Source organism: Vanacampus margaritifer, chromosome 1 (assembly GCF_051991255.1).
Source record: "Vanacampus margaritifer isolate UIUO_Vmar chromosome 1, RoL_Vmar_1.0, whole genome shotgun sequence".
NCBI lineage: Eukaryota > Metazoa > Chordata > Actinopteri > Syngnathiformes > Syngnathidae > Vanacampus > Vanacampus margaritifer.
The window spans coordinates 30,986,776-30,999,990 of record NC_135432.1 but is presented as its reverse complement, the minus strand read 5'-3'; the positions used below and the strand labels follow the sequence as shown (position 1 = coordinate 30,999,990).

Genomic DNA, 13,215 nt, shown 5'->3' with positions numbered 1-13,215 from the left:
TCCAATAATAAAGAAATCACAACAATAACAGTCACTGAGCGCACCAAATCCCCTGCAGCACAGATACAGTAAAGCAAGCGATGTAGCGTGATCACCTTTGTAGCCAATGAATCATATGAGTCGGGTGTGTACCTTGACCCTCGCCTAACCCCTGAACCCATCTTAAGAATCACTTATCTAAAAAAAAAATAATAATCGAGTCTGGATGACAGATTTACATCCGTAGGAATGCGATCTGGCGATCACTCCATAGTAACTAACGGAAGCAAGTGACAGCATGTCAACGTGGTGACGTCATATCCGTCCCAACATGGCAACGAGCATTACAAATAAACTGCCGAATTATTTTGGTTAATACAAGACTACACACAAAAATGGGAACAGCAGATATGTATGCCCCAAACATTAGTTTTCGGAGCGAAAACATTCTGTCCTACCAGCGTCACGTGGAGGCGTCCTGAGGACGAAGGTGTTGGGGTACGTTTGCTGCTTGGGAGAGAACACCGTGTGGAGGACTGCAAGAGACAAAACGGGACACGAGTGAAGAGCTGAGGATCACGACTATCAAGACTGAGCATCACAAACGGCACATTCAAACAAGAAAACCGCCACAATGCATGAGAAATCCTCTTATCATTAAAATGGTATACAGTATGTACAGTACACGCACCATAGAAATAAGATGGTGAACAGGGCAGTCAATCCCATGTTCTGCACACAAATGCTTGTAAAACTACATACTGCTATGTTACAATGAAGATGAAAGTTTCAGATTCAACTGAGTAGTAGTAGTTGAATCTGGCACCCTTACCGATGATGATAGCGGCTGTACCAGCTAGCAGGGCAAACAGGGTGAACAGCATCATATGGTGAGAGTTTTGAAGCCAGAGGTCCCCCTCTGTGTTAACAAGTGGTGCAGCAGCTGCTTTGGAAGAGAACAGGATGAAATCACAGTCTAAATGTCTTCCGCGGTCTGGGAACAGCTACAAGCAAATACAAATTATTATTTACAGCACACGGCCAAAATGTTGTTTCAATACGCTAGTGGCCGAGCATTTTTAACAGGGTTTTTACACCTTGTTCTCGCTGCAGCAACCCGTTTGATAAAACCTTTCCTCCATAAATTTGATCCTGACATGCTGCATCAGCCAAAACAACAAAAGCACCACCAGAAAGACACTACAACACATATTTGCATGAGATTTTCTTTCTTTGACTAGTTGAAATTGACAAAATATTGACAGCTTATTTTTCCATTTCAGTTTTGACATTCAATATGTCTTAGCTCTTAACAGAATAACACGTTACAAGAAATATCAGGTTCTACAGTTATTAAGCAAAGCTGAATTGATTACAACTATATATTAAAATAACATATGTTATTTAACCAACATTTATTGCACATACTGTATCTCATTGATAAAGATGCAATGTCGTCAACAAACATTTTTGCCATTGTTTGGCTGGTCGAGCCAATCACAGGCTGCAGTACTTACACAAGTGCTGGTCAGATCATTAGAATATTAAGGACAAACAAGTCCATTTATTTCAATAATTTGTTTCAAAAAGTGAAACTTGCATGTTACATTAGTTTAACACAAAGTGAATTATGTTAAGGCTTTATTTGTTTCAGTTTTGACGATTATGGCAGAAAGACACAAAAACTAAAAACTCAATGTTTCACAAAATTTGAATATTATGACAAAGCTCAACATTGTAGACTCCCAGTAGCCCAATGTTATCAGCTAGTTAATGCAAAACAAGTGTGCAATTCCGGCCCAGAGAAGCTTAGGGGTTTCCTCCTTCAACACACCTAATTCCAATGAACAGGATCATTATGCAGAGCTTGCACCAGATATATTTCATGGTATCGGTACTCACGATGGATATCGATACTGGTATCAGTCACGCACTTGCGGCCGTTTTTCGGTTAGGAACTAAGGACTTAAATGGTTATTTTGCATTTATTGAATGCCACAGGTACCTCGAGTACGAAAAATCCGAGGGTTTTTTCCTGCCTCGAGTACTCGTTTATTTAAGGCTTTAGCGTAGCGGACGCACAGGCTACTTTTAATTTAGTCACTTATATCACCAACGCAAGGGAAAGACGAAGAAGCGGATGGTACTTATTAGATTCAAGCAGCGAGAACGAAATAATTAAAGACAAATCGAAAGGCGAGCTGAATGCAGAAAGGGCGGCGAGGACGAACAAGGTTTCCGTAGGTGAACCTGCGAAAGGATCATTACCGGAGAGAGAGAGCGCCCGTGGCGAACCAGGCCGAAGGTGTGTCCGACTCACGGGAGCCCAACCGGCCCGAAGCTGTGGAACGACTGGCAGTGGCGCTTGCGGCGAGCAGGTGGTCCACTCCTGCTGCCGCGTTTCATTTGTTTCATTTTATTCATCTATTTTTTGAAATTCATTTTATTGTGTGCTCTATGCAAAATGACTTTTATGAGCAAATTGAAAGACTCTAATTGCCATTGTTAATCAATTTGAAGGAAATTTGCTAAAATAGATATATAGTTGTGTTTTTTTAAATCAGTTTTTTTGGGGGGTGGAAATTTTACCCGCACTTGGTATCGGTGAGTACTGAAGATCTGAGTATCGGTCTCAAAAAAAGTAGTATCGAACATCTCTAATGGAGTTACATACCCCACAGATGCGACATTTGTTTGTTGATTTTTAAAAATATATATTGAAGGTTTACAATAATGAACTTAGGTTTGTGTAAACGCCACAGGTGTAAGCTCTGAAATGTTTTTAGAACTATGTTTTTATCTGCTTCAGGAGCTGAGATATCAATTATTTGTAATATTGTTGAATTTCCAGGAAAACTTCAGGTTTTCGGGCCAGGCGCTTTAGGCCTTATTGGGTTATAGTCCAGTGTAAAGTTTCCACAGTCAGGAATTGTTTTGGGAAGCCATGTCATTTGATGATGTGGCTCCATTGTCTCGCATCAAGTCCACAGTCAACGTAGCTGTCTACCAGGACATTTTAGAGCACTTCATACTTCATGCTATTGACAAGCTTTTTGGGGATAAGGATTTTATTTTCCAGTAAAATTTGGCACCTGCCCACAGAGCCAAAACTACCAATACCTTGTTCAATAGCCATGGAATATCTGATTCATTGATTGGTCAGAAAACTCACCTGACTTGAACCCCATTGAAAATTGATGTACTGTCGAGAGGAAGACAAGAGAACAGAAACCCTAGAATGCAGATGATCTTAAGGCCGATGTCAAAGCATCTTGGGCTACAATAACAACTGATGTAGCTGATCATCTCCATGCCACGCCGGCTTGAGGCTGCCATCAGTGTAAACGGAGGCCCACCAAAAGTACTGAGGGCATATGACTTGAATAGACTTTTCAGAAGGCTGACATTTCTGTTAGAGATCACTTTTTTGTTGGTCACATAAAATATTCAAATATTGTGAAACTTTTTTTATTCGTGTCTTTCTGATTCTTTCTGCCATAATCATCAACATTGAAACCAATAAAGGCTTGAAATATTGTACTTTGTGTGTGGTGAACTAATGTAACATCCATGTTTCACTTTTAGAAACAAATTATTAGGGATGCACGATAATATCGGTGGCCAATAATTATCCGCAATTATTGACCAATTTGACATCATACAGATAAACCAGATAATAAACAAATCCGCCGACAATTATCGGCAATTATCGACCTATTTGACGTCATACAGATAAACCAGATAAACAAATCCCCCAATAATAATAGACATGCCACGTTGGTCCATCTGTTGTGGTTGTGGCTCGAGTTGTGGACAACTCCTCAAACCCTCCCCTTTCCTATGGTAGCGTCGTATATTTGTGACGTCATAATGCGCTCAACCTCGTGTTCACAGATGATGCAACATTGGCGACATGGCAGTCGTCAGCGTGGGGTTTAATTACTGTGGAAATAGAAAATGACTAGCACGTATTAACAAAACAAGTTTATACTGTATTGTGCACACCTGTATTTTCTTTAACAATGGGCTTTTCACTTGTAGATGAAGCAATATCGAATTGACCTTGACTGATCAGGCCGCTCGTAACAGACTGCTTGCTTTCCTGTCTAGCTGACCCTCCCTTTCTCCTCCCAAAACCTAACCAGGCTGCATAAAAATCTTCCCATGATAATTTACTGCGCACACTCTCACAGATCACTTCTTGTAGACTGCGCTGTAAGACTTGTGTATGTAGTAGTAGGATTCAAAAGAACATTTGTATTCAAGTTAATTTTGCAAACAATTATCGGCTTACTTATCGGTAATTGACATCGCCACTCTCTAAGTTATTGGTTCAAAATAGTATTATTGTGCATCCCTACAAATTATTGAAATAAACTGGCTCCTTGCTACTTCGTGGCTCAGTAGAAGCATACCCCCCCCAAAAAACACATCCTCTACTTCGCGGAAATACACCTATCGCGGGTGGGCGTGGAACGTAACACCCGGGAAAAGCGAGGGAACACTGTAAATGCATTTGTCCTTGATATTCGAATTAACTGACCAGTACCTGTAGACTCACTTTCAAATTCCAAGTTAATCTACCGCGCATGTTGTCTCAGCATTTCCAAACATTTTCAACCTCCGGGGAACAAATGCAACTCCCTGCAATAAAACGGTCAAACCACATCATTTGGCATCACTGGTCTTTACAACAACAGTTGGTCATTCAGAGGCAGCGCAAGCAGCGGCAGAAGCACACGCTCATGTCATCTATAATAAATTTCAGAATTTGCTTATGCGAGTGATGAAGGAATCCAAACAAATTGAGGTATAACTCTGCTTTAAACACTTTTAAGAGACAGCCTCATTATGGCTTCCCATTAACCCCCACAGGAGAACTGACCTTGCATGCCTCCACCAGGCTCAGCCACGTGTATCAAAGTGACCGGGATGATGAGACTCTGACCCGTGGAGGCGCTGTTGATGGTAATGGAAGCAGAGCCAGCTGCTCGCAGGTCCAAAGCCCTGATGGTGTACTTTGTGAGACTCGGGAAGTCGCGTTGTGCTTCAATCTCTTGAATACCAATGACGGGAGAACTGGAGACCACCTAAGACACAGAAAGATATCTCACTAAGTTATTTTTCCTTACACAAACCAAGGCATCATTATTTTTCTGAAATATGTCATTGCCCTTGACCTCCATGTCTGCTAGGGCAGAAGCTGGACCGAAGACTGTGAGCTCCACAGATGGATTCACGTTTGAGAGCATCACCTCAGGCAGGTCAGAGTACAGGCCGGGCTCTATTGGTAGGCTGGCGCTGACCTGCTCCCCAGAGAAGGCGCTGCCCTCCAGGCCAGCCTTAACCAGCAGGTTGGTCATGGACATGCTCAGTTCTCGGGTCAGCTGGTCTGCCATTGACTGCAAGGTCATGGAGCATGTGTACAAGCCTATGGCAATGGCAAAAAGTCAACAGGAGACTGAGGCTGACAGAATGATAAGAAACAACAAGCGTTAGCGTAAACCCTTCTGTTCCTGAAGTTCTTGGAGTGAACAAATTACGCAAAAACAGCCAGCAATAAAATTACATAAAAAAAAAAAACTGGGCCTGGGAGCTATTAATTCTCATAGATGGAAAATTGGTTTTATCTAATACATTAGCAAGTGAGTCACTTTCCGCTTTCCTCTAATTTCTAAATTGGTGGGTGAACATTTCAGTCACATGCTCCCAGACTCGGTTGGAATTAGCAGAGAGGGTACAGACCATGTTGTGGATTCCTTCAGCGGTCCCAAACACAAATAGACAAGCTTTCAGGCATTAAAAGAGCCACTGCAGCTTAATATAACAACCTAGTGTTGTCGTTTTCAACATCAGTCTTGGTCTTGTCTCAGAATTGAAGGCATTTTTAGTTGGTCTTGTCCCTGTCCCAGATAGGGCGGACTCTGGATTTTTTATTAAGACCAGGCCAGTACTACTGTGATCATTGAGAAACGCAGAATGCAGGTGCTCGCACACTGGCTTCCCGGTGGCACCAAGAGTGGCGCGCCACCTGTACCCAGAGAATGGAAGAAGGCGGGAGACGCTGTGCCCCTGACAAATTAGACCAACATGTTGGCAAACTTTAGTAATAAAACCGTAAGCGATGCAACATGCACTCTGCAAGTGCAACAGGCAGTGGGAGATGGAAATGGGACTAGCAAGATACAGAGTTGTGGCTTGACGGTGGGAGATAAATGTTCACCATTCGTGTACCGTGGATAATTCTTAAGTTGGTAAGTTGCAAACTTTTTCTTGGAAGTTTGCAATTAAGTTGCGTTAGGTCTGAGGATTTTCTTAAAGTGATGGCTGTTGGCTGGATAATGTTGACGTTAGCTAGCTGTGCGGGCTAGCGAGTTGCTAAAACACACTGGTGCGTTTGGAAAGTAATGGGAGCGAAGCACGCTTTGCCTCTCCAAACATTTACACTCTCAGTGTATAGCATTGTCAAAAACCAAGGTACACGTCAGACAGGCATTAGTTGAAACCCTTTTTACTTGGGAAGTTCTCATCCAATGGAAACATGATTATTTAACACACCAGTAAATGGGCTAAGCTTTAGACATAACTAACGCAACATATTTCTACTCTACATAAAGAGTCCTCTGTTGGTCGCTTTGGCTGTAGATTGTTTAGTCTTGGTCTCATCTCTGTCTCAATACTCTCTAGTCTCGAAAATATTTTGGTCTCGGTTGGTGTGGTCTTGACTACCCCACTACATCAACCTGGCACCTTTTATGGGCGCTGTTAAATACACTCCTTGGACCACACAGCTATTGATTATAGCTTGTAAACAGTATTTACCTGCCCCCTCACATGGAGCATACAGCACAAATTTGGTTCTACAGAGCCATGAAGTCAAAGCTATCAAACACAGAATGACTGAGGAGGCAGTGAAGGATCTGTTTAGTTTTTTATTCTGTTTTTGATTCGAGTTTCTTCAAAATAGCCAGCCACCCTTTGCTCTGATTACCGCTTTGCACACTCTTGGCATTCTCACCTCTACTCCGTCAATACTGTTGGAAAGCCATTTCAGTTGACTACTCTTGAAACTCATCGAGGGAATGCCAAGAGTGTATAAAAAAATCATCAGAGCAAAGAGTAGGGATGGGTACCGAAGACGGTACTTTTTGTGGTATGGACCGGCGCAATAGAACGCAACATTATACGTGCACCAGCGTACTGACGTCACCCACTCGCAGCCGATTTTTCATGCGAAGAACGAGGCCGTGGGCGCGGTCGGGGGTCGCGGGAGCTCGGCCGGTGGTAGCGACGTGGGGGGGGGGGTATCAGATGCTAGCGGTGGCTCGGCTGAGAGACCGACCGAGGGGACGCCTACATTTTCGGGTACAAGAAACAAGCGAGATTTTCGCGCTGCCAAGACAAACAAATATAGTTTATGAAGTATGAAAGGTTCCGCCCCGGGTGGAAGCTGGCAATCAGCGCACGGCTGAGGGAGGTGTCGGCGGCGGTCTTCCCCCACCGAATGGAATCATGCTGGAATGTACATGGCTTCACCATTGTTAAGGTATATAGAGATTATAACTTGATATACTACTGGTGACCAAAATGTAGCGAGCATTACAGACCATGTTGGGTACATTCAAATGATTAATTTGAATCAAATTATTCTCTTATGTTTATGTCATGTGCTCTTCCAACTGTCTTTTATTTTTTATTTTTATTTTTTTAAATATAGTGTACATATATACATTTGAGTCCAACGTGTGTTCAAACTTCGAGCTCATCTCGCAGCAGGCTTTACGACCTTGAATGACAACTGCATCAATTATTATTAATTTATATATTTATTGTTGTTCATTGCACACAACTTAGATTCACACTGTTTTTTGGAAATATTAACTTACTGTATGTTTATTACTTATACTTCAGTAATTTAAAATGTTAAACCTTTATTTTTACTATTCCTCTCTGGCTCATTTGAATAAAATTTTATTTGACAAGTTTTATATATTGAAAGCTAATTGTTAAATTGATTTTTAAAAAGACTTTTACTATAAAATAAACAATGATTAACATTTACTACCACCCAAATAAATAAATAACATTTAACAAAAAAAAAAAAGCGAGAGAGTACAAAAGTACAGAAAATTGGTACCCTTGAGTACCGGTATCGATTCCCAGGTTCGTATTGGAACAGTACCGGTTCAAATGTGAAAGGTACCCATCCTTAGCAAAGAGTGACTATTTTGAAGAAACTAGAATATAAAACATGTTTTCAATTATTTCACCTTTTTTTAAGAACATAACTACACATGTTCATTCATAGTTTTGATGCCTTAAGTGAGAATCTACAATGTAAATAGTCATGAAAATAAGGAAAATGCATTGCATGAGAAGGTGTGTCCAAACTTTCCGTTACCCACGTTAATGTAAGTTCATACATACCAGTACTGGTATCAAAGCTGATATTCGTTTTAAAGACGCTGCTTGCAGAGAAATTAACAGCTTCACTGGTAAAGCTGAGGTGGCAAGTGACAGAGGTTTCTGGCTGCAGGTGCACAATTGCTTCTGTCTGGATAGAGGAGCAGGTTCCTGCAGGATACATTACACTGGCATAAGCTTAGGGCTACAATAAACACCGTAGTTATATAAATTAGATGAAAAATGGAAAAGTGGAAGCTGTGTCGAAAGCATTTGAGTGAGTAATTTAATAAAATTCACGGTTAAATGTATTTTGAATTGAAACTTACTGAGACTAACACACTTATAAACGGAGTGAAGTCTGTTTTTCGCTTTAATAAGTACATGGGCCACAAAGCCCAAAGTGGAGAGCAATGTTATTCGAGTTTTCATATTAACAGTCAACCATTGCTTATTTTCAGTTACTCACCCGAGCAAGTGGCCTTCAAGGTTTTAACATTTAACAATATTGTTCTGTTTTGGGTTATTAACGAAAAGAAACAATTCAGTGGACAATTAGTACAATTTTCAAGTTCAAGTATCAAAATGTTAATTTGGATCAAGAATGTGATATTTTTTTTTTGTATAAAGCTAGGGGGCATTGGATCATGATACAAGTAGGTCCCGACAAATGTATATGCTTCAGTCGCGTGGGAGACATTGTCAAGTGTGTTTCTTTCAACAAAGAAAGTCTGGTTTGGTGGTTTAAAGTTGCTAAGGAAACGCAGAATGTTTAAATTCTAATCGCTACTGCCACCTGTAGCCGAAAAATTAAACTACACACCCCCTACTTCGCACACAACGCCCACATGACGTCACATCGGCAGACTGAGGGGCGGGAGAACCTGGATCCAGTCTGAAAACTATTGGGCACAGGCCAGAGTACCCAGCTAAGGTGTTAATTTACTAATTAGAAAATGTTTCAGTCATAAATGACCAAATTAAAAGGCTATTGTAAAGATATTTTGGGGCAAATTGTTACATAGAGCAACTTTAATTCATACTTCAAACATATTTCGCTTTGAGGATAATTTTTTTGAATTCTTTAGAATGATTTGTGATTATCATCATGTGGAGTGACAATAGGTTGACTAAAGTTGAGTCATTTCAGTACCAACGAGGTTGGTTCCTTGTCCTCTGGTTGTGAGTAAGACGTCAGTCTGCTTGCCAATTCTGACTGGTAAGGCTTGTGCCATTGCAGCTGTCTTTGTAGCCGATTCCACCACAATCTAACATTGAGGGAGAAAAAATACAATTAGCATGCTAAAACAGATAAAATCAGAACCTGCTCAATTTTGTGCAAATCTAAATAAATGTGTATCTGAATTATAAAAATAAGAGATATCTGTACAAATATGCATCTTGTATTTAGCTCAGGGGAGAGACATTGGATTGACTGAATCCTGTGATGCACTAATATAAAATAAGTACAGTACTGGTAATTCATCTTCATCAAGTGTGAGCATCTTATCTTGTTTTGCGCGCAAATTTGACACAATCTAGTTCTGGGAGGTAATGATAGACACTGTATTTACTGATCACTGGTTCCTAACCTTAGTCTTGTGTACCCCGAACCTTTTTGTCATACAATGAGTACCCCCAACTCATATGTGTTGATAAAGAGTAGAATGTAATACAACTGACTACTAAATAAAAGTCATTTTATTTTGTCTCCTTAGTTTGAATTAAATTCTTAGGCATGATCTTCTTTTCAAGTCAAATTAATCATTGTCTTATCACAAATATAACATTTACCCCCCAAAAAGGAAGTCCTTTGAACAAGTGCCCTTTTAAACAGGCATTCAAACTTTAAATATCAGGATCAAAACACTTAAGACTAATATTAAGACCCATTATAGCAATTTTACTCTTCTCTCGCTCTCTTTTTTTTAAGCAGTCATTTGAGCTTTAATGAGACACTTGAGCTGGCACGCGGCTGTGCCACAGGTTACTGTCTCCCCGGGGAATCAACTTGTAGCACACATATACCATTTTGTCGTCGTGCTAAATTGCTCAGGGTTGATTCAATGGGGAAGCAATCTCTAGAAAAGGAAAGGGGGTGACGTGGTAAGGCAAGCAGAGGATTTTAGCATGCATAATTACAACATAAGTTAATTACATCTGAATCATACAAAATGATGACTGCCATGAGAACGCTTTTCAAAATAACAGTTAATTTAGCATTAGGTATCGGTATCAGTGAATTAAACCAGCAACATTGGTAGCCAGTCTAGCCACAGACTATCAAGACAACATATTGTACCTCTCTGTATGTTTTTAAAACTCCAGGTATCTCATAGTACACAGTAGCTGCCCCATTGTCTCTGGCTACAGCTGCACCAGTTTTGGAGTCTACCTGGAGCACAGCATTGGCTGAGGAGCTCCAAATACCATGGCCTCCTGCAGAGAAGAGTGGCTTCAAAAACTTGCACAAGATGACCAACTACAACTGCTTTCATGATTTTTACATATTCCAAGTCTCTCACCATCTTGACTGGCCAGCTGAGCAGAAAAGCAAATGACGTCTCCCACCACCAACGCCTGGGCCTCTCCAGGCTGGATGGCATGATCCACAGGAAGTGGAATGTAGTCTGCCATAACAGTGTTATCGCTGTCGTGAACAGACAGCAATGTGAGGCCTGCGTTGACCGTCCTCACTGTCAAAGTATGGTTACCAGGCCCAGAAATGACCTGCACCAGATCATCCCTGACACAAAGAAACAATACAATTATAAAATGTACTGGGAAAACAAAAAACAAAGAACCCTGAAAGGTATATTTGTGAATGTGATGGCTTGTCCAGATTTGTCCTTTTTGCAATAACCTAACCACTAATTGAAATTGTTGGTCTGATTTGATATGAAGTAAAAAAATAAAATAAAATAAATAAAAAACAGGAAATAGTTAACTTATGAAACATAACAAGGCTAAAAAATATATATATATAGAAAGCTGTAGTCAGACTGTATTATAGGCATAAATATGTTCCAGTGGAAATCTGAAACAGAACAGTTGACCAAATGCTGTCTCCTGTAAAATAAGAACATTACACAAGCAGTGTAATGTTTCAATTTTAGAGATATCCTTCGACTAAAAGTGTCTTACTGTCTGCCTCCATCTAACGAGCATCTGCTATGGACAAACTACTCCCAGCTGAAATACCTGTCAAACCCAATTGCCTCTTTGGAAATTTTAAAAGAATTTAATCACAGCCTATTCTTTTTGTCTCAAGAGTATCAGCCTTGTATGACTCTGATTTTGATTGGTTTTCCCTAAAAGCAAATGTCAGCACCTTGAGTGCACAGTAATAGAATCAATTTATCGTGAAGACTGATGAGGAAGCCCTCACAGACTTCACTTTGCTGCCAAACACTCCCATTCATTTAACTCACTCACTCCATAGCCGAGGTGGAAACAACTCCTTGTGAAACCATGTAGAAGGAACAGCCTAGTCAATTAACGTAGTGAATTACAAGGAGTGTCTGCCTCATGATCCCAAACCATACTTGCAGTGTGGAGATATTAATGTGCTGTCTTCACAAAGCACAGAGCAATGCTATGCAATGTAAGAATTTTATAACAGCTCTGGCATTGAATTCTAAATGATTTGGTTTCATGGTGTTCTAGGAATACCACGTGTATACAGTATGTAGATTAGCGGTGTAATGATTAATCAACAACTAATCCATTATCTCAAAGTTAAAATTTTGGAACAAGCATTTGAAACCATGCTTAATTTTAAATTGTCCAGATCCTCAGAATTTGAGCCTCTCAACAGTCTGTAGTCTTCCATAAATGAAAAGTGATCATCTTTATGTTGAAACAGAATAAAATGTTTGCAAATAAATGCTTTTAATTGGGAGAACAAATGTCATAATTTTTGACTATTTTCTGACATGTCAGAAACCAGCAATCTGAATTAATCAATAATTTGTTGGTGCACTTTATTGATTGTAAAAATAATTGTTGGTTGCAGCTCTAATGTAGATTAAAACAAGCAAGTTGTTTTCGACAATAAAAAGTTCATAGCTGCCATACCTAAAATTTGGACACCAAATAGTGTTTTGATTAAGGGGCTTTCAACAGGCTGTTAGATGCTACAGTTACTTCCATCTAGGCTCATTGGTGATCAGTAGCAGCATACAGTTATTACTCAGTCCATATGGACTTGCCTTTGGGACTGGCGGCTCAAGATTTAATAACTGAATAAATAAATTAAACAAGGTGTTTGAGAGACTATTGTCGAGGTGCTTGGTCTTGGTGATGTGGTAAATGGCATTCAAGTTAAAGAGTGACAATTCAACTGAATTTATAAAATTAATTAAGAATTTAACAGCAAATTTTGACCTATGCATCAATCACATTAAGTCATTACTAAGCAAAATTACACTTGTAAAGTCATCATGAAACAATTATGTTAATTATCTAAGGTTGTTGGCAGTTGGCCTGTCAAACACGTTTCAGTGGCTTTGGCACCACACTCGTCAGTGAATACCACAATGATATTTACGAGTGGAGACTGACCTGTTAGTGGAGAAGGTGAGATGACTGTTGGAGCTGTGCAGGAGCTCTCCAGTGCTGGTGTGAAAATGAACAGCGAAGGTGAGGACTATGCCCAAAGGGAGGACTTTCAGGCTCTCCCTGGTGGACGTATGTAACGCTGGACTGGTGCTGAAGCGCACATAGGACACAGGCACCACCTGAGGGATGAGGAGGGGAGTGTTGCCTTCAGGGACAATATCACCTCAAGACTTTGTACAACTGTTAATCACACAGCAGACAGTATAGAGGATG

At 40.3% G+C, this 13,215-nt stretch overlaps 1 protein-coding gene across 2 annotated transcripts in view; it reads right to left on the bottom strand.

Annotated features, from left to right (window-relative positions):
* The window catches only part of nup210 (nucleoporin 210), a 34,380-nt gene that overhangs the window by 1,666 nt on the left and 19,499 nt on the right, over positions 1-13,215 (bottom strand). The window contains exons 31-39 of one of the 2 annotated variants that reach the window (XM_077547929.1): positions 12,946-13,121; positions 10,908-11,128; positions 10,685-10,821; positions 9,536-9,650; positions 8,407-8,553; positions 5,160-5,410; positions 4,865-5,069; positions 812-925; positions 438-515 (exon numbers count right to left, since the gene is read on the bottom strand). In XM_077547929.1, coding sequence (XP_077404055.1) covers positions 438-515; positions 812-925; positions 4,865-5,069; positions 5,160-5,410; positions 8,407-8,553; positions 9,536-9,650; positions 10,685-10,821; positions 10,908-11,128; positions 12,946-13,121 — 1,444 coding nt within the window. The remainder of the gene's footprint in view (positions 1-437; positions 516-811; positions 926-4,864; positions 5,070-5,159; positions 5,411-8,406; positions 8,554-9,535; positions 9,651-10,684; positions 10,822-10,907; positions 11,129-12,945; positions 13,122-13,215) is intronic. The other variant, XM_077547938.1, reaches the window with a different exon arrangement.